General features: G+C 35.2%; 4 protein-coding genes across 4 annotated transcripts; 1 reads left to right on the top strand and 3 right to left on the bottom strand.

Annotated features, from left to right (window-relative positions):
- Window positions 1–6,156: 6,156 nt before the first annotated feature.
- Window positions 6,157–7,551, bottom strand: LOC104904895 (zinc finger protein 1). The gene has a single exon (XM_010693314.4). It carries the CDS (start codon window positions 7,231–7,233, stop codon window positions 6,334–6,336), a length of 900 nt encoding a protein of 299 aa, XP_010691616.1. The 5' UTR covers window positions 7,234–7,551; the 3' UTR covers window positions 6,157–6,333.
- Window positions 7,552–8,789: 1,238 nt separating this feature from the next.
- On the bottom strand, window positions 8,790–17,018 carry LOC104904894 (Golgi SNAP receptor complex member 1-1). Its single transcript, XM_010693313.3, has 5 exons — window positions 16,774–17,018; window positions 15,918–16,145; window positions 14,806–14,973; window positions 9,731–9,844; window positions 8,790–9,374 (listed from the first exon to the last, which is right to left on the bottom strand). The coding sequence occupies exons 1-5, from the start codon at window positions 16,810–16,812 to the stop codon at window positions 9,261–9,263; spliced, it is 663 nt and encodes a 220-aa protein (XP_010691615.1). The 5' UTR covers window positions 16,813–17,018; the 3' UTR covers window positions 8,790–9,260.
- Window positions 17,019–18,335: 1,317 nt separating this feature from the next.
- On the bottom strand, window positions 18,336–20,455 carry LOC104904893 (uncharacterized). Its single transcript, XM_010693312.3, has 3 exons — window positions 20,248–20,455; window positions 20,106–20,129; window positions 18,336–18,637 (listed from the first exon to the last, which is right to left on the bottom strand). Exons 1-3 carry the CDS (start codon window positions 20,453–20,455, stop codon window positions 18,336–18,338), a joined length of 534 nt encoding a protein of 177 aa, XP_010691614.2.
- Window positions 20,456–22,822: 2,367 nt separating this feature from the next.
- LOC104904892 (60S ribosomal protein L7-2) lies at window positions 22,823–25,603 on the top strand. The gene is made up of 5 exons (XM_010693311.4): window positions 22,823–23,162; window positions 23,894–23,988; window positions 24,077–24,214; window positions 25,084–25,186; window positions 25,289–25,603. The coding sequence occupies exons 1-5, from the start codon at window positions 22,977–22,979 to the stop codon at window positions 25,502–25,504; spliced, it is 738 nt and encodes a 245-aa protein (XP_010691613.1). The 5' UTR covers window positions 22,823–22,976; the 3' UTR covers window positions 25,505–25,603.
- Window positions 25,604–26,345: the final 742 nt, after the last annotated feature.

Genomic DNA, 26,345 nt, shown 5'->3' with positions numbered 1-26,345 from the left:
TTAATCACTACATTTTTGTTTTCTATGTTTATTTTAATAAGCAATCACTACTTTATAGATATAAATATGATTGGTCATTATTGAAGCTGAATTATGCAGTTCTTTACATAACAAGTGGAGGTTTAATTTAGATGTGACAAATGGTGGGCCGGGCCCGGGCCTAAAAAATTGTCCATTAGTTAGGTCAGGTCAAATTTCGGGATAAATTTTTGTGTACCCAAAGTCTGCTTTTTCGGGCCAAAATCGGACCGAGACAAAATTTGTATTGAAAAGTTATTTTTAGGTTGCCCAAAATCGACCCAAAAAAATATTCAGACTGGACCTGCCCAATCCTGGGAAGTTTTCGAGTGGCAGCTCACTTCGATCAAGTATAGTTTAATCTTTGAGACACGTACGAATCCTATTAACATTTCCTATACGAGCCACTTCATATATTATGGATTCTGTAAATTCTTTTGTCGAGGTTCTCGAGATATACACTATGTTCGGTTTATGGAGATGTTCAAGCAAGAAGCCAAAGAGGGTCGACGAAGACACACAAAAAAGTGCAGTAGCAGGGCCCGGGCGAGCGGTAAGTGTGGATCCTCGAGGCAGAAGGTTGGGGAGGCTCTCCCCTGGGTGAGATCCTGTCAAGCTCGGATGGGAAGCTCAGTCCGGGTGGCTTCCTCAATCCCGGACAAGCAGTTATTTGTGGCACCTTGGGCAGGAAGTTGGGGAACTTCGGACACGGGCAGACAAGCTTTTTGCCTAAGCGGCCGGGGGGGGGGGGGGGGGGGGGGGGTGTCTCCGACGGACGATTTTCAAGCTAGGTGGGCAAACCCAAATCTCCACTTGTCTTTTGCGATTTAAGTTTAAATCGTGGCTCTTAGATTGCTTTTATGCCTTGTAATATAAATTCCCTGTTTTTCGATTTTAGAGTAGCACACATTCTCATTGTTCAAACTTAGATATGATCTTTCTTAGGGTTTTATGATAGAGAGAGTTTGTGGGAGATTTATATGTTCACCATTGTTCTCCATTGATTCCATAATGCATCTTTGTGGGTTTTTCTCCCATAACTCAGTTTCCCATGTAAATTGGTGTTTTATTAATTGTTTTCTTTCTCTTTGCTTTACTTGATTGTTGTTTCAATTTCATGATTCTTTTTGATTGCACAAACTAGTTAGCACTTGTTTCTAAATCACAACAATTGGTATACGTCCCAAGTCCCACATCGGATGAATAAGAAGGAACTTAATTTATAAGAGTACACCAACTACATTAGTATGATGCCTTTTGGAAGAAACCCCAAAATAAATCTGTGCGGGATAGGCCAAAAGCGGATGGTATCATACTAGTGTGGAGTTGTAGATGACTCATGGGTCCTACAAATGGTATCAAAGCTCACAGTTCAGCATACAATGGTGGATTCCCATGTGTAGCTTGCTGGTGTACGTACGCAGGGTGTAGAGCGGTGTAGCTCTAGGGTGTGGGTGCAAGTCTTTGCCGGTATACTGTATGGTTCTCGAAGATGGGTGACTGAATTAATGCACATGTGGTTGTAGATCGAGTAGAAATATGTCAGGAGTGCAACCTAAAAGCATGGAGCAGATGCATGTTGGAGATGTAAGGAGTTACTTGGATTATAAGAATTTACCAACTATATTAGTATGAGGCCTTTTGAGAAGGAACTCAAAAATAAATCCGTACGGACTAGACCCAAAACGGACAATATCATACTAATATAGAGTTGTAGATGGACACTTGAGCCCTACACACTACTCACTCCTGTAACTCAAATATCTTCCTAATTTCCGTTTTCTCTTTCTTTATTCCTAATTTGTTATACATTTTTTTTTCTTTTTCATTCTATAATGTCTCATTTGTTGGCCCTACTTCATTCCACGATAACGCACATACACATCTGCTATCTTATTTAACAAACAACAAATGACCTATTTTTACTGTTTTACACTCTCTCTGTCCTCCCTGTCTTAGTTATTGTTTCGACAATAATAGGAGGAACAAAGAGATTACTGGAAAGAAAGTTTAGTAATAGTTTTTGAGGGAATTCTCAAGGAGCAATAGACTCCAAGTTTTAAATACAACTTGAAATTTTATCTATTAAGATAGTGGACAAGCTTCCCACGGCGTAATATAAACATGTGTGCTCTATCAAAATTAGTTGTTGCGATTGGGGATGTCGTGAGTTATTTGATAAGAATCTGTCATATAATTGTTTAAGTTGGTAATGGACATTTTGTCACAATTAGAAGTGGAAGCTTGATGGTAGGATAATAACTTGCACATTTTTTTTGACAACGGAGAAATTGTGCATTATTTTAAAAAACGTAAGTACAGTCTAACGCTAATATAACCAAGCAAACACAAAGAAAACAAAAGTGAGCGTTACTCGCTCTTACAAAACAATTACAAAAACAGAAATAACTTAAGCTATGATAAAACTGCTCAATCCGGAGGTCTGAGTTGATAGAGAATCGTAGTAAAACACTTCTTCTGGTGGATGACGATCGCCAGAACCCTAGCGAAAGGAATGGGAGGAGATGGCTAATTTCACAAGCAGGGAAGCAAAGTAACAACGAGATTAGGAATTCGCAATAGGACGAATCCTAGTGACCTTCTGTCATTATGTCACGTGGGATTATACGACTAGGTTTCCTGGGTGACTCGATACCCTTTTGGAAGGGTATTTTAGAATTCTTGCTCCTTTGATGAGAACCTCAAAAGAGTTGACGCGCTATAAACCCAATCGACAAATTGGAGAGCCGTCTTCATATATCGTTTTGTCAAGGCAATGATTGTGAAAATCATTACCAACCGGTATTAAAATCTAACTATTGTTAGATCTCGAAGAACCATCCAATTTTCAAAATCGGATAAAACATACCCCATCCATGAAATCTTTTGCCATGCAAACCCTAATTAATCACACAATCCAGATCCAACATCTTGAAGACAAATACAACCTCCAGTAGTTAACAAAAATATAGAGCAGGTTAAGATAACAAACAAGACCATACTAATACAACCAAGAACTAACAACGGAATGCGCACAACCACTGGAAATCGAAAGCGGGACACAACACTAACTGGGGAGGTGGGAAGGGGAAGCCCAAGCAAACTACCCGACACAACACTAAAAGGGGGGAGGGGGAGGGGGATTCCCTACAACGTGATCGACGGATCTTGGGGGAAGGAAACAAAGACCACGTGGGGGAAGGGGAAAAGGGACGCCCAAACCAACAAACAGATCATGAAACCGGGGAAGGGAAGCCCAAGACGAAACTAGGTGACTAACTCGTCGACGACCTCAAACACTAGGGGACGGGGGGGACTAACCGACAACGGAGCGGTGGTGCGATGCTACTAGTGGTGGGGAATAAGGAAGGAATACCAAAGACTGGCGAGGGGAGTGAAGAGAAGAAACACCCGAAAAAAGGAACAGACCTACTGACTTGCCGGTGCGTCGGTGACTAGGGAGGGGAACGATAGCCCTTGCTGGCGACGAGAACACCTTGACCAACTGTTTTTGCCGACGAAAACGAATGGACGACGATGGAAAACTCGATCGAGCAAATATGGGGACGACGAAGGAACGAAAAAGAAGCCGAAGCAGGCTCGCCCGAGCAAATATGGGGACGACGAAGGAACGAAATAGATGAATCTTGTTATTCGGTTTACCATTTAGTACCATGTTAAAGCTACCCACCTATTGTCGGAATTGGAAAAAATACATAATTTAATTTACACTAGTAGTCTGTTGAACGAAATATATAATTTATAATAATTATAAGTCACAAATCTATAACTATATTTTGATGAAATTTATTAAGAATAGACCCAAACAATCGAAGCACGCATCGCGTGCATAAAAGACTAGTACTAATATGTTAACAGATATTCTTAATTAAGGATCCGTCCCACATAGCGCTTTTTCTTAAGTTATTTTACTATTCATGATCTATTATATAATTAAAAAATTAGTAAATGTATTGAATAGAATTTGATCCCATGATCTTCAAATTTATATTCTAAAGTTTTAATAACTACACCAAATAATATTTAGTAATATCATTATAAAGTATATTATTAATAATGATAACTAGTATTGGAGGCAAAATCCAAACCTACAAACTAATCTATACTAATATATTAAAAGGCGTGCGTAAATCAGGAACGGTGCCACGTGGCGCTCTCCCTAGGGAGTTTTAGTTCATGCAATCCATGTACAATAAAAAAAATTACAAATTGCATAGTATAGGTTTTGATCCCGTGACCTCAAGTTCATGTACTAAAGTTTTAACCACTAGACCAAGTTGTATTTAGTGATATCATATCAAAGTACAATATTAATAAATGAAATTTTTCTTACCGGGGACATAGCCCGGACCTAATAACTAGTTTCTATATGACGTGAATTGAAGAGATGGTCGATAGGGACCTTCTAAACAATCAATAATCAATGTATGACCCACTAATTAGGGGGCCCCTATTTGGAGATCTCTTAGGTAGCACATCAATTACTAGTTAGATTTTGCTGTGTTCAAATGAAGAAATTATGTCATTCCCATATATTATATGAAAATCAGTATGTATTCTAGCTAGGATAAAACGATAAAAACAAGGAGTATTATATTTGCTTGCATTGAAGTTATATACAGTGATACACTGGACTCTGGAGTATGATACTGGAAAACATTCCAACTATCAATTTACTTATGGAGGTTTTAACTTAAGGGGTATTGTTTTATACGGGACCCGCATGAGATGAGGACATTACTTATAACTTTTATTCTTTGTAAAAGTAAGGAAAAAAATAATATTAGGTAATCCTCTGCACGAGGAGTAGACCTAATATATCGTTTACAATGATGAAGTGTAGCTTCAAATTTGTACAATTATAAATGTGAAAATGAGAGACAATTAGGTGTCCTTCGTTAGCCATATACTCCATATCCAATTGGCGGCTTTGTTTGCCTCTCTGAATTTTGTAAGGAGGTGGGTTTTAAGTAAAATCCAAACAAATCCGACCCGAACCAAATTATTACCAACACCTCAATCAATAGGTATAAAAGAACAATTATGTTTGTATTATTACAAAACAAGTAATGTAGTATATATAGTTATATTCTAAAACTTCGATTTATGTGATTGTAAGTGATACTATAATCTGAATTCGGCGGCTGGTGATAAGTCGGAGGAAGGTGAGGATGACAAGTCATCATGCCCCTTACGCCCTGAACGACACATGTGCTACAATGGTTGGGACTGGATCAGAAGCAAAATAATCCAACATAAAGTTGATATAAATTCCGAGACTAAACCCGATTCGAAAAAAATCGATAAAACTAGGTTTGATATAATAAAATCCGATTGGACCCGTTGTAATTTCTACTAGCAGGTAGAACCTTATTACTACAACGAATATATTTGTAATATATAGAGTAGCAACTGGATTACAATCTAGACTAATATATTAAAAGGTATTCAGAAGAAAGTTTGTGTGGCACGTGACACTCTCCTCTAAGACTAATACAAATGCGTTATTTTCAAGTAAAATCCTCAATTAAAAAAAATAATGTTGTACAAGATATCAAACACGTGACCTTTTGAAGCGAAAAGTTAAAACTTAACCATTAATCCACCATAATACCATTATTTAGTATTTTCAAAATAAAATATCATAAGGCCTTATAATTATATCTTACCTTCTTATGATAATAACAAGAGGCTATTATAAACATAAACTCTTATTCCAATTCCTTGTCGAAAGAATTAAGCTATTGCTTTCATCCCCAAACATTTAAGGGTTTATTTTTCAAAAATCATGGAATTACTTATCATGTCATCACGTCAATTTTTCCACACCTGACAAAAAGTTACGAAAAGTAATAACCCGGGGCATCACCCAGAACACTCACTAGTATGATTCTCAAAAAGCATATTGGAAAATGGAAATCAACGTAAGCCTATATAGTAGAATTCTCCTTTTTTTTTCATGATCTAGTGATTTCTTCTTAGCTTGTGTGTACAGTAATCAATACTTCGATTATTTCAACTCGACTAGGAAACATTTGTACCTAAAATGATTCCGGAAATCAATATTGAACTCAACCTATAAAGTTTGGTTGAATTCAAACAAAAATGAAGCAGGAATTAATCAATATTGACATATATTAAGGGGTAATAAATGAGCTTAAATATTTACCTATAATAAGTATATATATTTTTCAAAAAAAGTACTATAAAACGTATGAAAGAATTTCTAACCAAACAAAAGTTGATTAGAACAGCAAACGAAAAGAAAGATTATTTCTAGCTAAGACTTAAGCATCAAAGCTTGAGAGATAAGTCAAGCTTATGAAATTGATCATGATCTTGTTTATGACTACTATTGTTAAGAACATTGACACCATTGTTTCTTTGAAGAATAGTATTATCAAACCTTGCAACCTCCGCAACGATTGAAGATGACGATGATGTAGCTGAATTGGTTGCGAATTCGAGGCATCCGATAGCAGGTTGCTGATCTATAATGATAGCAGGAACCATTGGCCTTGACGCTCCATAATAAGATGGTTTATGTATCAAAGAGTGAGCTTGTAGTCCTAGAGGCTTACTATGACTATGTTTATGATATAAGCCATAAAGAGGCAAGCCAGAAATATTGATACTATTGTTATTAGTGTATGGAGATGAAGCTAATAACGATCTATTCTTATAAAAATGATTACCAAATCCAAATGTTGTACTACTGATACGGGTATTGATACTAGTTGATGAAGATGAAGCCATCTTTAGGCTGTGTTTCGCTAGTGTTCTTTCTCTTTTATGAGCGTTTTGATGGCCTCCAAGAGCTTGAGAGCTATAAAATTTCCTCTGACAATAGTTACATGAGAAAACTCTTGGTTCTTCACCTTCTTTGTTTGTATCTAACTGAAACTCAAGAGTTTTATCGGAATTTTGAATGGTGTATCCATCATTATCTTCGATAAAATTATCTTGTAGTACTCGTGAATTATATGTTTCTTCATCAAAATCATTGCTGCATAAGCTAAGATCCAAACTAAGATCTGATAGCTTGTTATTTCTCTGTTCTTGATATACTGCTAATTTTGTGGAAAATAGGACATCTCTCTTTTGAGCGTCTATGGAGTTTGATGGTTTAATCATGTTGCTGCTCTTTGAAGGTATAAAAAATGGAGGTTTTTCTTCATTTTTTGGTGCCTCCATTTTTTATCTGTTTGGTGTTTTGAGTGTATGGTTTATATATCACCAAGTTCTTGTAATAGTATATTTGCAGTAGTAAATTCCCCTGAAGTATAAGTAATTTGAGAAAAGTTTCAATTTTACAAAAGTGAAACTTAAATTGTTTCAGACTGATAAAGAAAGATGGAGAGATAGAGGAAGAAAGGGTCTAAATTTTATTTTGATTGAAACATATGACAGTATTATTATGTTCTTTTGAAGGGACTTAATCACGAAATGAAGACTTTGTGACCAAAGTGGACGTAGGTTTAGAAAACAATCATATTGTATTTTCTGTGAATGTTTTTTATAATAAATGAAGTATTATTGTCTTTGTATGGATTCAAAAAGTTATTGAAGGGGATGGGGATGGTGTGAGTTTCTCAATTATATTTAATAATTTGCTGATGTAATTTTCCATATTTCTTAAATTTCAACGTGTAATATTTTATCGAAACTAACTTATTTTGTGGAATTAGACTTAATTTTACTTTTTTTTTTAATGAGAAATTTCATTTCATTAATTAAGATCAACTCCTCCAAACCGCTTTTGAAAATTCTCTCTTTTATGAGTAAGGAGAAGGCGAAATCAATTGGTCCATCATCTTCAAATGCAAAAAAGGCGCGTCGCATGGATGAAGTTCTTGGAGTGGGAATGTTGAGGTTCAGAGTTCTGAATTCAGTGAGGAAGAAGGTGAGATTTATCTCCACGATCTTCATTGATTGCTTTGAAACAATAATCTACTGAAAAATAATTGTTTTCAGAACAGTTGAATATACTAAACAGTGGTGCAAAATCATCTAATTTTGTGCATAATAATCAATTGGATTTTGGGTTGAATAAGAGGGTTTCATGTGCAAAGGCAATTGAAGGAAATGTGAGAACTAATAATCATAATGACGGTCGAATATCTGATGAATAATTCATTGACAATAATCATGTGAATGAACCCATTGAAATTATGCAATTGAATGGTATGACATTCATATTGAAATTCAATTTTGGAATCTTCTTTTGTATGTTATATTTTGGGTGTCAATCCACCCCAATGCTAATTGGGGTGTTAAGCACATATGTAAATCTAAACAGGTGATTATAAGAACTTGTGGCATTGAATGGCTCTCTATAATACTGCAGAGTTTTATAGGAAGTTGCAGGATCCTGGAATTAAGCATGATTAGTGTAAGATTTGTGGGACTATCATAATGTCCCTAAACACGGTTTCGTTGGGTGGCTAGCTATGTTGAACAGGTTACAGACCAGAGCAAGATTGGCTAGTATTGGGGTATGACCTAGTAACCAGAGCCTTTTATGTATGCAAAGACATTCCTTCTCAAGAAGGAAAAATGCGGATATAATCAAATGGTCAAAATTTCTCTTTGCTAAGGAGAAGACGCGGGTTCGATTCCCGCTATCCGCTCAAGGGAAAGTCCATTACTATAAGACAATGAATTTATATCCTCGTCTTATATTCTAATTTCCGAGGTTCATACAATTCTAAGCATGATAGCTTAGCTGGTTGCCTGGTTCCAACAGAATATACACCATACTTCAGTCTCATTACTATAAGATAACTCGTCCTCAAACATATGCATAACTAATCTCTCTCCTCAGATATTACACCACATATTGAGTACATGAAAAATTGACCTTTCAATGTAGCAAAAAAATAAAAAGGAACGGCTTTCCGACGTGCAAGGTGGAATTCGATGTATGCGGTGATAAGTATTGCGATAAGTACAACCTATACCAACATGAAGTTCATACACAACTTTCTATACCGACTTTACATTTTTTTTCTATAAAAGAAGACCAGTAGAATCGCCCCCGACAAATGCTCTAATTGATCCCATCAACTTCGTCCCTAGTTCTAATGGCATGGCATGCGTTTTGGCTTGATCTTGTCCCCGCAAATTGCAGATTCTCAAGTGAGGAATTGCAAATGGAAGGCTTTCGATGATAAAGAAGAAGAAATCCCAGATCTCCACAAAGAATATTCAATCAACTTGCTCTACTTGGTAAGCCAATATATGAAAATTAAGAATGTGCATACAGATGCGACCAGCGAAAGTATGATAGTGTCCATCGACTTTTTCCTCTTTATGGATGCAAGAATTTGATTCACCTGCAGTATTATCACATACATTATAACCAGATCACAAGATGCAATAAATGGCGCTGTTAGTCGGCTTACATAGGGTCCCTAAAGGACCCACAACATGAGAACCATTTTCACTGGGTTTCCTATTGCTCATCTCTACTGATCCATTTTGTGTCTGATAGCTAAGCAGACTCCTATGAATCAACATCTAGCAACATTATGCAGCTTGAAACATAGGATTAACACCATTTACTAGCCTCAATTAAGCTTCTGATGCTAGTAACAAATTTTATCACTGAAAATAGAAACGACTTTCATCTATTTTAATATCTGACTAGTTGCAAGAAATTTGTTTAACGAGCAATTATCAGATTACGTACTGTTGGAAGACGGCTGCTGACATTGCTGATCTTCGAATTGATGCCCCCAAAAGTTGAACGCTGAAGTACAAGTGTGCCAAGGGTAGATTGTGCTTGAGAGATGACAGAATCCATCTGCAAGTCAGCAAAGTGATAATCAATCACTTCGAATCCGTGAAGCGCAAAGGAAAAAATATAGAGAAATTCAACCACAAAAAGTAAAGCATGATAATCAATATACCCAATATCTTAATCCACCTGGAGCAAGCTTAAGCTGTATGTCTTAGTCAAATGATAACTAAGGTCAATGAATTTGAACAGTGATATGCTTGGGACCTTCCCTTCTCAATCACCTCACCATTGACATTTATTTCGATAAATAAAAACTTGTTCTGTTTGCTTTGAAGGAATTGTCCTTTCCATTTCCGAATGTTTCATATTAATGTTCCTATTAATCATTATCTTTCTATAAATTGTAAATTCTTTTCCTTCTAGTTATTTTCAGCTATTCTTATCTTTGCAAGAAATCAACTAGGACAACCATTGGAGTCCTGGAAATGTATAATTCTCAACTTAGCTTCACTATCTTCTCGATAAATCTCAATAAATACATATAAAGGAGAAGATTAACTGGAGAATACAGCCCTCCACCTATGGGTTCCAACTTCTAAGTCACAAATTAAAAATTAGGTTTAACAATAAAAGCTTATAAAGACCCAAAATACATAGAGTAAAAGATAAAGAGGAAAATAATGTCTCGATTACTATATATTACAAAGACAATGCAGAGTAACTAGATTGCAACTTTTAATATACACTTTGATAATTTGAAATTTTTGCATCCTTAATTGCTTGAATAATACTTTAGAGCTTCATTTATTATATACTTAAAAAAAGTAAACTCAACTGATTCATTCAACAACCTGAAGATATTAGAGCTAATAGAACTTGAATGCAATAGATTTTGATCTAATAAAAAGAGCTTGATCTGGGCAGGACTTTTATTGTTTTAGAATATCATGAGGCCAATTCTTGTAACACTACTGTTTTCTTGAGATGATACCAATTCTCATAACCATGATGAGATTATATTAGTTTTAGCCCGTGCATTACACGGGTTTTAAAGCAAGTACACCAATAAATAAGAATGTGTTGCTGTTGAAAGATTCAAGATCAGAGTTTACACTCTTCTTGCAAGGTACAAATTTCAGCATAAAGTAGAACCAAGCTTGCATACTTAAGAAGCACGAACTTTACATGTTAACATGCTTATCACATACGTACCATTTGGAAGTAATGAATATAATACATGTAGTAGGAACTAAAAGAAGTAACAGTCAGAAAGTAACTTCCATGAGGCCACAGCCTACAGATAAGCCAGGTAAATTTAAGCTGTTAAGCTCAGGTAAATGGTAGCACTAGTAATGGCCCAATCAGAAAACTCTTGGTCAAAAGAGGTGCTCTAGGAGTGAGCTGTTTGACTGATTGTTGCTGAATCTCAAATCTCAAGTGCACTTATTCTGAGACAGAAGTGAGATAGTAGACAGGGAAAGAGTGATAATTCAAATTGCATTATTCAATGAAAGCTGTCTCACTTGGCCAGTTGGCTATAGACCATAATTTGAAGAACACTGTACCAGAGTCCGTAATAAGCAAGTTTTAAGAAATTCAAGTCCAAGATGGCAAACAAGAACAATAGCAGTTGTAGAAGGATAACAATGAGTCCAAATACAATGAAAGCTGAACTCATCCTAATCCAACAAACAAAAGTCCCATAACTTTACCTATGCCCTTCCCTAAGGGCTAAGTGACCCCAACATATAAGCTTATGGATATGAGGAGTGTTATAACTTACAATCAATAGATGCCTACAGGAGGGAAAAAACACATACTATGCAAAAGACTAAAAGTATACTTATAGTCGCATAACAGGGGTATTACTAGGCCAATACATGTCTGGTAGTAACTTGTAAGTCATAACTATAAACAGATAAAAAAGAGTATGGGAGGCTTGAGATGATTAGCAGCACATTCAAAGCCATCAATAAATTGCCCAAGAATGTAAGAAGGGATGTTATTGAAAGGGTGATGGCTCAGGAGAAAGCATAGGAGGGAGATTAAATGCACAACTTCACAAAAGAAGTCTTGAATAAAAACATGAAATTAGGCAAGTGAAGAGGATGTAAGCAAGGCACGGTCACAGGGTCTAATTTGTGAAAATATAGGGAGAAGAGGTGATGTGAATCAAGAATGCTTTCTCATAACTATCTTTATTGCTTTCCTGGGAACTACACAGTTTTACCATGACTCTTGAAGCGTGGGTTTTACGTATTGGAATTATTTATTTTAAGATATCTATTAGTTATGGGACCTTGGGTAACCAAAGGTGTCATATTTAATTAGTGGGCTATTTTAGTTCATTAGTTAAATAATAGGTTATTTTTATTTAGCTAGTTATTTAGTTTCCTTTTTCCTAGTTGGTGTACAAACAAATTTAGTTCCTACAAATATAGACCTAGGTTTGTATTTTTAAACAAGACGTTTTATGATATTATATTTGTTCAGCTTTTGTGCTAGAACATTAGGTTTGAGAATTCTCTTTGAGGTTCGAACTAGTTTTTAGCTAGGATTTTAGTGTCGTTCCATTAAGATCGACCTTAGAAGTCGTTGCCTTCTAAGTTACATCCATCCATCCACCAAGATCCATATAAAGAGGAGAGAAATGATATCTCAGAGAGGTTAATGGATAATACACCTTACACCCTGTAACGTATACATTCCTTAAATTTGTTGTAAGTGTCCCTTGGGTTAGGTACAGATTCTATTAGAGAGGTATGGATGGAAAATCATAAAGTAGCTAGCTAGAGTTAAGTGATTAGCAAAACATGAGATTGTGGTGTATAATCCAAAAGGGGAGGAAAATCCTTGTTTGATTCATTCAGAAATGTGAAGAGAGAGATATCTATAGGGAGATCTTCAACCTCTAGAATCTTGGCTAGGTTGTAATTGGTGATTTTCAATTTCCTTAACTTCCCTCCAATCTCAATTTCCTTCAACCTCTTCTTACTATTATTCCAAGGAAAAATTGATATGAATAATCCAAACTGTCACCAGTATTCTCAAAATAATCCCAACTTTCAATTATTTTAGAATAATCCCAAGTTTAGCGGATACCTTATCAAAATAATCCGAACTATTAATTTTCTATACATCTTAGACCTAAAACAGATTAGTATAGGCAAGAAAAGTGATAGTTTGGTTTATTTTGAGAAGATCCCCAGAGAATTTTTCACGAATTATTAGATAGAAACGAACTTGTCAGATTCCCCCTTTCCCCAATCGTCAGTTTCGAGTCTGAAGCCAATACAATCATAGAGAGAACCTGTATATTATTTGTATTTTAAAAATTTTCTATATAAATAAAAAAAAGAAATTCTCTAGTACTTTATTTCAATATTAATTGAAATTGCCTTGCTGTGTCAGAAGAAGGATATCCACTTATGAAAGGTCAAGGTGATACAATAGGCATTGCGATATCACACGTGCAAAATCTGAGAAAATACCACACGAATACTCGACCATATTAGGTATTCAAGAATCTGTACACGAAATTTTAACGAATTTGAAAGAAATAGTTTATTCTGGAATAATCCAAAGTTAAGATTATTTTGAGAAGACTGGTGAAAGTTGGGATTATTCATGTCAATTTTTCCTAATTCTTATTCTATTTCTAAATATGTTAAATCCTCTAATGATCGTGAGTGATTGTTCGAAAGATCAGGAAGACATCAAGAAAGAGGGATCTTCATCAGATTTCACGCACTCTCAATATTAACAAGCCTATGCAATCAATGATCCATTTCTTATTGATTCAATAAAGCTTTTCTTATTATATTATTGTGTAGTCGAATAAAAAATATCATTGATTTTAAAACAACTTACGTAGTACTCCTCTCCTATATTGATTTAAACACTTATAAGAGCACAAAGGTCTAAGAGATATAAAATAAATTGTTCTCAGGTAAATAAGATGTTATTTTAGTAGAAAAGTAGATATGATGGCCTAATAGGAGACAATGGGGTATTTATATGGTTTATTTATTGCTCAAGTGGATGTAAGTTTAGATAGTGAGTCCAAAAGTAGAGATGAAAATTTAAAATAATATATATAATGATGGGACCATGCATAAAAGGATGTGTTTTGAACTATTATACAAACCAAAGGGAAAAATAAAGTGCTGAAACTAATTTAGGATGGAGGGAATAGCTTTCATCGAGATTGCGTATTGTGTCAAGAGTGAAAATGGGTAGAACTCAAGCTTTTAAAGCTTATCTTTAACCCCTTCAATCCTTCTGAAGCTTAAGAGACCTATAGAAGAAAATCTATTTCATGAACTACTATAATAATAGCATAGATCTAGTTTATCCTACAAGATTTATGCATTCAGTCTCATTAAAGGTGTGTTCTCTTTCACTGATTTTCCTTAATCGATAGAATTTTGCTGATAGAGTGTCACCTTGACGTGTCATTTGTTCGAACATGATTATCCCTAAACCTAATGTCAATTTTTCTGATTTGACTTGCTCCCACGCCGTGATCGAATGAGAATGGATAAGAGGCTCATGGGATTCATGCAACATATCCAAAGCAACCTCCAGCTTACAGGCATTTTACCATAAACCATCTGAAGAAACTAATTAATCAAACGATATATCCCCACATTCTGCAAAAGGTCTACTATCGGCACTCTAAATCAACCTAATTATTTTGTGCGACCCAGAGAGAGTAACTATAGCGCTTTCCTGAGTGATACGAAAGATTCCTTCTATAACAGCAGTTTCAAAGACAACAATAAAAGATCATAAACTTCTTATAGTGTTATATATCTATAGAGGTTATGAAGCTATTTGCACATTGACTGGCGTAAAAGTATGCCTTCTGATGTAGGACATATGACAAGAAAGGATAGCTGAAGATATATCCACATCACCACCTCATAAGTGGAAATGCAGATTTAAGTAATGATGGTGAATGAAATCCCATCACTTTATAAAAAAAGAACAACAAATAAAAAAAAACGATATTTGTCTAATACCTGCAGTGTGCCCCTACTGATAGATGCATTCTCCTTCAGCAGAGCTCGCTCCTCTGTGTCTTCTCCTTCTTCTATGTCTACCCTGCTTCGATCGAATTCTCTGAAGTCTTGTAGCAGTGATGCATGTTCTTGCTTAGCTCTAAGGCTAGACCGGAGCCGATAAAACTCCTGCACTTCAGTCATGTCAAACATCAAGCCAGATCTCAAAAAGCAACAATGAACCTTAAAAGCATCAAGCATTCAAGCTACTGCAAATAGTGCAACAGTTTGTCAAGAATGTACGAAAAGTCTAAAATAAAACAAAACTTACCAGTAGTGACAGACTGACAGTACAGAACTCACAACTAACAGTAAACAGAAGAAGTTTTTCCTACTTGTTTGTAAATAGTGCGAAATCATTGACAATACACATGTAATCATAGGAAATTATGAAATATGATATGCAAGTTACAACAAGCAATCAAGCATATAAAATTCAAGTACCTATCATCCATGGAGACAAACATGGTTTCCACTGAAGAGTATTTTTCCATGAATGCCATCACTTGGAAACTTCAAAGGGTAAACTATGTAAGTTTCGGATGAATCCAAATTTCCTTTTCTATCTCACACTTTCACAAATGAATCACTTCCTCGAGGGCGTACGAACTCACAACTGTAACTAGGTGTACATTGAACCCACGATTGTTGTGCAAGATACAATCATTCGATCAATATGCACCTCAAACAGGATAATAAGCACAATAGTCAAGCTTTTGTAAGTACAATAGTGTCTTAAGAAGTGATGAAGCAAGTAAAACAGCCAATACAGAATCAATTGCTTACTCTGGTAACCAGCTCAAAATACAAATCTACAATTACCCAAACTCCATACAAATATCTCTAGAATTTAAAATACAGCCCCTAATCTTTTACTTTTATCGCCGACTACCTCTTCCGGAGGGGAGGAAATTTCTAATGTTAAATCATTAAAAAACAACGAATAAAAAAAGAAAAGAAAATTTGAAACAGCACAAGGAAGACCATGCATATACAACAGAGTAACTAGAATTAGCAATTCTGCTATGAAGATGTTAGACTCTGAAAAGAGGTGATGTGAGCATCCAGCCTACCTGAGTTAAATCTTGAAGGATCTCCTGGTGGCGGGTTAAGGTGTGAGATACCATCTCTGAGCCTCCAGATGACACCCATGCTCGCATCTGGTTGTTCACTTGATCAAGCTGCTTTAGTAGTTGCTCTATTCCAGACTCAAGATTGTTATCTATACCGTCAACTTTAGTAGCAACCAGTTTGCGGTAAGAATTCATCTGCTCATCCAGTTGTGCTTCAAGTTTTCTAGCCTAAATTTGTGAAAATCGCAAAAGTGATTAAGCATTTAACATTCCAAATCTTAAGAATTACGAAATAAGCAAATCAGTTATGCTTCATGGTTTTTGTTCACCTTGTGCCGCATTAGTTGTTGATAGTGCAATATTTATTATAAATGATTAAACATTAAGGTACGTCCGACAGTGCTGAGATTCGACAAGAGATGGACAAGTTAATGGTTCTAAGTTGTATGCCTTATGACTTAGATGACGTAACTTCCTAGCTGATACAATATGATGATGATCAAAGTGATGGCACACATGATAGTCATAGACTATACATGATGATCACCGATCTGCATCAATAGGAGTCTTTTCACGCCGTAGTATAAAACCCCGAAACACAGGTAGGTCTCAGCCTGCATCACACAGGTGGTTCTGACTTCTGAACCAACCTCAAGCTCATAATAAGATTGATATGAAGGAATTGATCAACCAATCTACCTATTTATGTAAATTGGGAGTTCGGAACAACCCTAAAATGGTTAAATCTCAAAATCACAAAATTGAAAAAGAAAAACAAGTTGAAAATGTAATATCCACAATTATCAGCAGCAATTAACACTCAGAAATACCTAATTACCGACATTAAGAAGCTAACCTGTTTTCGGAGAGCGTCCCAAGAGCTGGGAACATCCATGGTGGCAGAACAATCTGGAAGCTTCCAACTCAGTCAGCCGGCAGATCAATTCACGACAGAATAGCGATATCAGATATCAGATCGTCGCTCAATACTCAATAGAATCGGGTACCAAAATAAGTTATGAGTTTTGACTAATGCTTTATCCTTCATTTCCCCCCACTTGTTTACGACTAGTGCGTTTTAAGCAACTCCTAATATTTTTTCACTACTAACTGTTTTAAGCTATGGGCCAACCTCTTTTTCTTCTATGATCTCAACTCACAATCTCTCAAATAAAACAAATTACTTGATTGTTATGGTGATGACTAATGATTCATCTATCTATAGCTTAAGGAGGAATATTAGCTTCCAATTCACTAAGAGAATTGATTAAATTATATGTTAAACAAATAATCTTTTTCGATCTAAAGATGATTATACTACGAAACAATCATGATAGACTTTATACGTGAAACCAATTACTTATGACCTGTTGGTAACCAATTTGTGTCCTTATTCGATGGTAAAATTAAGATCATTTTAGATATATATCCCGACTTTGAATTATTTTCTTTATTTTCAAATCTATATATATCAAATTGACAACTTGATATTTAAGAGTAATTATCTCTCATTTCAAGCATAGTCAGTATAAGAGCCAATCTAGTCTAGTTTTTGTGAGATGTTTCATTGGATGAAGGTCTTGAACGAATCTAGGACTTGGTTGCATCATACTTTGGACTATCTCTACTTAATGAAAACCATTTTATGCAGAAGTAAAAAGAGACAGAAAGTGTTTTATGCAGCCCTTGCTACTACTGCATACCATGTTTTGTGGGATAATGTTGTATATAGGCCTGAACATGTTATTAAATGTATTAAGTATGATATCTGTAGTAGGGTTAAAAAGGAGGTTAAGCATCAATGGCTTGTTACTGATCAGGATTGGTTCCATAGCTTTTGTGAGTCGATTTAGGTCTGGTGTTTGTGCTGGGTTTTAGGTGGGTTGTTGTGTTGTTGGGTCTATAGTTTGGTGTTAAGTTTGTGTCTGTTGTATTTTTGTGTTGATGCTTGATTGAGCTTGGCAATATAATTTTTACATTTTACCCAAAAAAAACATTTTATCTAGTACTATGGAGCATAATTTTTATAAAAGGGTGTGAGTGCTTCGACGTTTCACATATAAATATAATTAGGGATTAGAGTACGTTTTTAGAATTGAAATCGTAAAATCCATCAAGTTATGTCATCAATATATGCTTTTTCATTGATTATTAATACAATGGTTTAGTATTTACATTTGAGTTCAAAACATGTTATTATTATGACCACTAATTACATACTACTAACTAATTAACTTTATGTCAATCTATTGAATAATGACAAATGACTGCAAGAACTCAAAAGTCCAAATAAATTTGTTTGCATGGAAAACTCCATTATTGTTGTATCATACTATCATATAAATCATCTCCTTATGAAGTATAGATGAATTAGTTTGATATGATAACAAATACATAATGAAAGGTTGAATTATTGATTTATTCTCCTTCCCATCCCATTTTATGAGCTCGTTGCTCCCACAGGAAAGCAAGCTTCATCTCTCTTCGTATAAGTGCCTCTGCATGTTCTCTAGCCTCTTCGCATGTTTCGATGGCAATAGTGCATTTTTCAGCTTCACGTTGATACTGAGAAGCTACTCTACGTGCCTCTCTATATGTTGCATTCATGTGACGAATATGTTCTTGTGCAACTACCTCTTGTAACTTCAACTCCTCCATTAATAACTCTGCGTATTGTTTTTCCATTTCGTTTTGTAGGTCGGGATCGCTTTTACCACAATCTATACAGAGTGAATTTATAAGAAAAATTGCAACGATTCTAAGGCTCCGTTTGGTAGGGCGTAAAATATTTTCAGTGTAAAATGATTTTCATGGAAAACAATTTACAATGGAAAACACAATTCCAAAATTAGTTTTCCGTTGTTTGGTTCGATGTAAAAAAAATAATGAAATGAAAGGAAAATGAAAGGGAAAGTAAGGAGATAGTGAGAGGAATGTACAAGAGAGAGAAGGAAAATAGTTTTCCCTTCATTTTGAAAGGAAAATGGTTTTCCATCATTGGGAGAGTAATTTTACCCCAAGGGAAAATGGTTTTACACTCTTTTGCCAACAAAACAATGTAAAACTGAAAATAGAGGAAAACAGTTTTCCGGGAAAACGTTTTACGCCCTACCAAACGGAGCCTAAGTGCAAGATAAAATGTGACCACATGCATCATTCATAACAATAAATGAGTGTGTATTGGGGTGTAAGTGTGTAATATGTTACCCATAACTTATCATGTAATGAAATCTTATATGTGCGAACTAATATAACTGTTTTATGTCATTATTGACATGTTTCATGTCATTTTGTAACGGTTTTATGTCATTTTTTAAATCTATTTCATGATATTTATAGAACTCTTTCATGTCAGTATTGATATGTTTCATATCAATTTAGAACTGTGTTATGTCATTTTAGAATAGACAATGGTATTAACTACTCGCTAATTACAAAATGGGCATCTGAGTGGGGTTTCTATGTGAGGGCAGCCCATAGGGATTCTTCTTACCATTACCAATTATTAATAAACGCAATAGACAATGAGTATCATCCAAATGACATCATGTGATAAATTAGTTTAAATACGAACAAAGATACAAGGAATATATATACTATGAACTATGAAAGTATAAATTAGGAATGGCAACGGGTCGGACTTGGACCGGATTATGCATAATCCGACTCCGACCCTACAGAAAGTCGGATTTTAAATCTGAGTCCGACTCCGACTCCGAGATCCGACTTTGAAAATCCGAATCCGACCCGACCTAAAATCCGAACATCCGACTCCGAGATCCGGCCCGACTTAAAATCCGGATATCCGACTTAAAATCCGAACATCCGACTCATAACCTGATCCGACTTATTTTTCTTCCAATTTTTTAATCATTTTTTCTGTGGGAAAATCCTATATAATACAACTGGCTGTAAGTCGAAGTCAGATTATACATAAATAATACATTACATAAATAAGAAAAAAGGATTGATTGACTCAAAGTCGGAGTCGGATTCGGATGTCGGATTATTTTATGAGATCCGACTCCGACCCTCCTCCGACTCGAAGTCGGATTTTTTAAACGGAGTCGGAGTCGGGTTACTTTTTTGTCGGAGTCAAGTCGGATTTTTTCCTTCGAATCGGAGCGGACTAGGGTCGGATTCGGATTGGATTGCCATCCCTAGTATAAATACATAATAGGTTCTTACCTTCAGTTGAAAGGTTGGCCAAGCCTGTGTAAGAGATAAAAAGAAAGATGTTCTCCACACATTAGAAACAATTTCACTATAAATAACAATGTAGGGAAAGTATTAAAGATGAGAAAGACTTTAAACGTATAAAAGAGCTTACCAGGAGCAATCTTAAGGATAGATAAAGGAGGTGGACAATCACAAATGCAAGGTGGACAAGAAGTAGAAGTATGATATCCCAACTTTGTACCCTTCTTCACCTTCCAATATAAAGCAGGTCCAAATATTGACAATATCAATGCAATAGCAAATCCACATAAACAATATCTCAGACAAATACCCGATTGACGTGATCCATTTGGCATCATCTCTTCTTTATCAAATCTATACCTTCAATTATATTGTTTCTCAACGATGTTTTGGGTGATCTACTTAAGTTTTGATCTTGAAATTGAAAGATTATAATCTAAGAACATGTTCCATGTTTTTGTTTAGCTTTTGTGATTGTCAAAATCAGTTTGTAAGCACCTAAAGATGTGGAGATAAATTGGTGTAGGTGGTTAAGTTTTTTATTTTTTCACTACTAGAGGCCACATATATCTTTCGCATGTGCAAAAATTATGGATAGACTTTTTCACTTAACTTGTATGCATCATCTTCTAGATGCATATTGTAATAGACTTTTTCACTTAACTTGTATGCATCATCTTTTAAGACGCATCGGCTAATTTTATTTAGAGAAACATGCTATTAAGTATTAACTACTCGCTAATTACAAAATCATCAAAATTTCACTTGTTTCCATTCTATGTACTTTGGATACGAAGCTCATAAAACACAATGATTTTAAGAAATACTCTTAGTAACTAGCGTGTACTCTTTCTATAATAATTAACTTTGTTTATAGAAAGTCATTTATTTGTTACACAATGAGAGCTTATGTGCAGTCTTATATATTCAAAGCATTGATCTAGTGGAACGGGTCTTGACAGTTTTATTATGGATGCATATTATTATGTTAGAACCAGACTGAGTTGGATTTCAAAACTCTTACTATCAAAACATTACATTCTTTCCAAAAAATCAATACTCCACATTTTACTTTGAGATGCTGATACCCTTTTTTGTTTTTTTTAAATCAATGCTATTAGTTTTTGCCATGTGGCCTTTTCTTTTCTCTATTTTTTTCCTTTTTTTTTCTGGTAATCAATGGCTTTTTTTTTACACTACCTATTATCTATTTTCTATCTTCATTCCTTATAAAAACAACCTTACATTATATATTTTATGTCCAACTCTTGTCGTTTATTTAATTAATCCTAAATATTTAAATGCGATATTGAAAAATATTTGTAACAATTAATATTAGTACGAGGATTTTGAAAAGAAAAAATTCATGCGTTGAAACTATATGTCGATTTATATGAACTCCCTCAAATTAATAATCCTAAATTCGCCTCTGCACATACTACCTCCGTTTCTTTTTAATTGTTACACTTACACTTTTCACGCATGCCGATGCACTACTTTGAGCCTTTATATCTCTAATTTTGTACTTGTAAAAAATATAAAAACTACATATTAATAAAATACATACTAATACGAATCTAACAAGATCCCACATGACTATGTTTTTACTCACGTATAAATCACAAACGAGGGTCAAAGTGCAATTTGTGAATAGTGTAAAATGTCAAAGTGTAACAATTAAAAAGAAACGGAGGTAGTATATATTTCTAGCCAAAGACACAACTTAATTTTTCCATAAATAGATAAAAATATAACTATTTTTAATTGATCTTTTTTGGTATAGAGAGAGCTACAAGAAAATTGATGTAAAGAGATCGGGTGTTGGACGCCACCTCCTATAACTTTTGGTTTACTTGAATAAATTTAAGGAAAATCAAAAATAATATTTTAAATACATATTTTTTGCAAGAAACAATATTTTTAAAAAAATCTGGCAAAAGAAAACCTTAAGAAGAAAACATTTTACGAGGAATAACCTCGACCTATATTCCGGCATTGACCAAGCATTTTTCAGTGTTGACTCGTTAAAACTTAAAACCAAACATGTGGAGTACACGTAAACTGCGTCTCTTATGTTTCAATCCTGTTTTTATCCATTTTTTCGACATTAACCAAATATTTTCCAATGTTGACTCATCAGTATATGAAGGGAAATCAAGTTGAAAAATAAGAAAAGTGGGTTATGTGCCTTCCCATGTTTAGTTTTAGTGAGTCGAAGCCGCAAAATGGTTGGTCAACACCCGAAAAATGGGTCAAGATTGTTCCTCGCAAAAAAATTAGTCATAAGGTCTTATTTTACTAGATTTTTTCTAGAAGGTTGTTTCTCGCAAAAACTTGTATTTAAAAGGTGGTTTCAGCCAAATTTTCTAGAGTTGATCAACTCAAGCCCGGCCCGACCCGATTTTTGGACGGGTCTGAGTAGAATTTTTTGGCTCACGATCGAACCCGGACCGAATTTTTTTTGCTTTGGGCAAGCCAAAAACGACTTTTCAGTCTTTTTTTTTTTGCCCGACTCGATTTGGCTTGAAAAGTCTAATCGACTCGGCCAGAATTAGCGGGTTTTAGGCAAAAAAATTGTTCCGGATTTTGGCCCAACCCGAACCCAAACCCAAACCCAAACCGGCCCATGATCACCTCCAAAATTTTCCTATTACTAATAATAATAAAAAAAAGTTAATGTTTTAAAGAGTTTAGGAAAGAAAAGAAAGGAACTAAAAACCCTAGATATTACGATGAGAATGAGACGGACATAATTCTGCAAAATAAAACCCTAGCTCCATCCCTCCATCTTCCTTCTCTTCTAGTCTCGGGTGGCGGTATCCGGTGCTACAGTTATTGTGCGTTTGATTAGATTGAAGAATGGCGGAAAAGGAGAATCAGCAGCTAAATTACATAGAGGAGACTGTGTTAAAGAAAAGGAAACACAGTGAGGAGTGGGCTATCAGAAGGAGGCAGCAATTGTTAGAGAGGCAATGGAAAATCAAAGAAAACAAGAAGCTTGCTTTTAAGAGACCTGAGGATTACATCAAGGAATACAGAAGTAAAGTAAGCTTTCTATATTTTGTTTTCTTTAGATTGTTTATGTTTCTCTACAGATTAGAGAAGATTGTATTTATGTTTCTTATGAATTATGATATGTTAGGGGGTTCTGTTTTAAGTTTTAGAGGGTGTTTGGTATATAAAAATTTGATGTAGGAAACGGATTCAAATAAGAGTTTTTATTTTTAATTGTTTGGTACTGAGTGTTATGTAACAAATAACGTTTTCGGAGGGATTTACAATCCTCCATTTGTTACAAATCACGTTTCTTTCTTCAATCATAAACCTCTCAGTTGTTTCTATTCTACTAGTATACCAAACAACTATTAGGGGTCGTTTGGTTCAATATATGAAATGGAAAGGGAATGGATACAAATACAGAAAGGGAATGGTAACAAAAATGGTTACCTTTATTGAATGTTTGGTTCAAGCCAAGTAACGGAAACTTCAAGTAATGGATTTTGTTACTGGAGGGGGGAGGGGGGAGGGGAAGGTAACAAATTAGGGGAATCCATTACCATCAATTAATGGTAAGGGATTGATGTGGGGTTGAACCAAACAAGAAGAAAGAGAATCATTAATTGATTCCATTTCTTGAAACCCAAAAATAATGAACCAAATGACCCCTTAAAATTAACAATTCCTTTCCATTTTGTTGCCATTAATCATACCAAACGCTCCCTTAAAGTAGTATTCTATACATGATTAGATGATGTTTTGATGAATTTTGATTTTAGGAACTGGATTTGGTCAAGATGAAACAGAGAGTAAAGAGGAGGAAAATATCCATGACACCGTCATCGCATTTACTGTTTGTTATCAGAATACAAGGGTATTCTTTTGTTGCTCATTTTACTTTTGTTCAATTTCTGCCATATACTTTTTATTTGTTAGTTATTTATTTCATTTCTTTGTTTCAGTAAAAAACCCCTTCACCCACAAATTCAGAAGATTTTGAAGTCCTTTGGGTTAAGGAGGATATGCAGCGGTGTTTTTCTAAAAGCAACACAAGGGACTTTAGAGATGCTGGAAAAGGTGGAGCCATATGTAACTTACGGGTAATAATTTCACCTGTGTGCAGTGTGCTGCATTCTTCTATCATCTTTTTTTATACCGTGTTTGTTGTTTTCTGAATGCTGTTTTGTCTTTTAATATGGATTTTTCTATCTGATTTCCATTTGTATACTAATTGAAATGAGAAGATACTGGTGGATTTTGCTTGCCTTTGTGCATTATTAGATTGAAATATGTTCAATACTCGAGGCATAATGTTCAAAAATTCTCTATTTATTAGATTGAAATTTGTTCGATACGTAATGCATAATGGTTCAAACAAATGCCTAGTTGGTAGTATTAGGTATATTGTTCGTAGAAACAAGGTATTCCATTCAATTAGTTAGCTCGTAGTCAGTCTTAACTTCAAAAGCAAGAAAACGAATGCGCGTTAGCCCTGCTGGAGGCTTTCGTGCAGCTCAATCATTCCCTTGCTTGTTCCCAAAATTCCCATGTCTTTCCTCTTGTTGAGGTGGGGGGAGCAGAGCAATTCAAATATGAACCCCAAGAAATGAGCTCTTTTCTGCGATCTATGCTTTTTGTAACTTCCATGAGTTTTGTTCCCTTCATGACTTTCTTAACTGCAGCCCCCCCCAATGCTCTTATTCCTACTTGCGGATTCTCTCCATCTAGGAAAGAAAGCCAACGCTTAATTAAGGTAGTTGACTTACTGAGTGCTTGCATTAAGGAACTTTCTTTCGGGCGATGATTCGATTCTTCTTAGCTTGGCCATTCGATGTTGGTTCTTTCGATCGAGAAAGAGAACTCTTATTCATTCGGAAGTGACTGGTTCGATAGGGCCAGGATGAAGAATGTTTGCCATCCTTCATGTTATATCGTTTACTACTCATTAAAGCTGTATTACCATTTGTAGGTATCCAAGTCTTAAGAATGTGAGGGACCTCATCTATAAGAAGGGTCTCGCGAAGTTGGAGAAGGAAAAGGTTCCGCTGACAGACAATAACATCATTGAGCAGGTAACCGAATCATAGACTACATCTTATTGCTATCAAGTTGCCATTTCCTTCTCTCCTCAATATTTTTACAGTACATGATAGATGTAAATTTTTCATGTTCAGGCACTGGGCAAGCATGGTATTCTATGTCTCGAGGATGTGGTTCACGAAATTTTCTCTGTTGGCCGACATTTCAAGGATGTAACTCGTTTTCTATGGCCCTTTTCCCTTGCCAAGCCCGAAGGTGGATTCCTAGGCAAGAAAAATTCATTTAAGAATGGGGGAGACTCAGGAAATCGCGAGGAACATATAAATGAGTTGATTGCTAAGATGACTTAGGCTTCCCATAGTATGCGTATTTAGAATTGAGAATTGTTGTAATAGCTAGCATGTACTAAACATTTTGTTTTTTGGAAATGGAGAGTTTTTGTTTGGAGAGTTTTGCATGTCTCATGATCATCAATGGAAGAACATATTTGATGGCAGTCTAAGGCCTCGTTTGGTTCATATGGAAAGTAATTCCCTATGAGAATTTACATTTCATGGGAAATTCTTTCCCTTGTTAATTTCCTAGGAATTAGACAAAATTGTTTGGTTCACACCATAAGAAATTACATTTCTTAGGAAATTACTCACCAAGGGGGGGCGTGGTGAGAGATTTTCCATGTTTCATGGGAAATTCTATTTCCCTTGGAATTTGTATTTCCAATGTTTCTTTCATTTCCCTCCAACCAAACACAACACCCATAATGTATTTCCTAGGAATTTGTATTTTCAAGGAAAATAGCTTCCAACCAAACAACACCTAAGTTGGCAATCACACTTTTGGAGATGCGGAAATATCTGTCGTGTGTTTGAGATGATACATCTAAGAAATGATCCTAAAATGACAAATGATGGGGCTAAAAATTTCCTACATTCTTATATACCTGCAATTGCAAGGTTGCAACACTAAATTATTTTGGTTTTTTTAATCTCTCTATTTATCTCTCAGCTACTAAATAGTACTACTTTCGTCATTTTTTTAGTTGCTATATTTTACCATTTTTTTAGCTGAATTGAGCTGTTAAATATTTCTAGTTTAGTTGCTAGATATTTCTTTGTTCAGTTCAATTTAGGGCCTGTTCTCCCCAGCTTATTTTCAGTTCAGTTCAGTTCAATTCAGTTCAGTTCAGATCAG

This window comes from Beta vulgaris, chromosome 9, assembly GCF_026745355.1.
Source record: "Beta vulgaris subsp. vulgaris cultivar EL10 chromosome 9, EL10.2, whole genome shotgun sequence".
Lineage (NCBI taxonomy): Eukaryota > Viridiplantae > Streptophyta > Magnoliopsida > Caryophyllales > Amaranthaceae > Beta > Beta vulgaris.
This window is presented reverse-complemented; position numbering and strand designations above follow the sequence as displayed.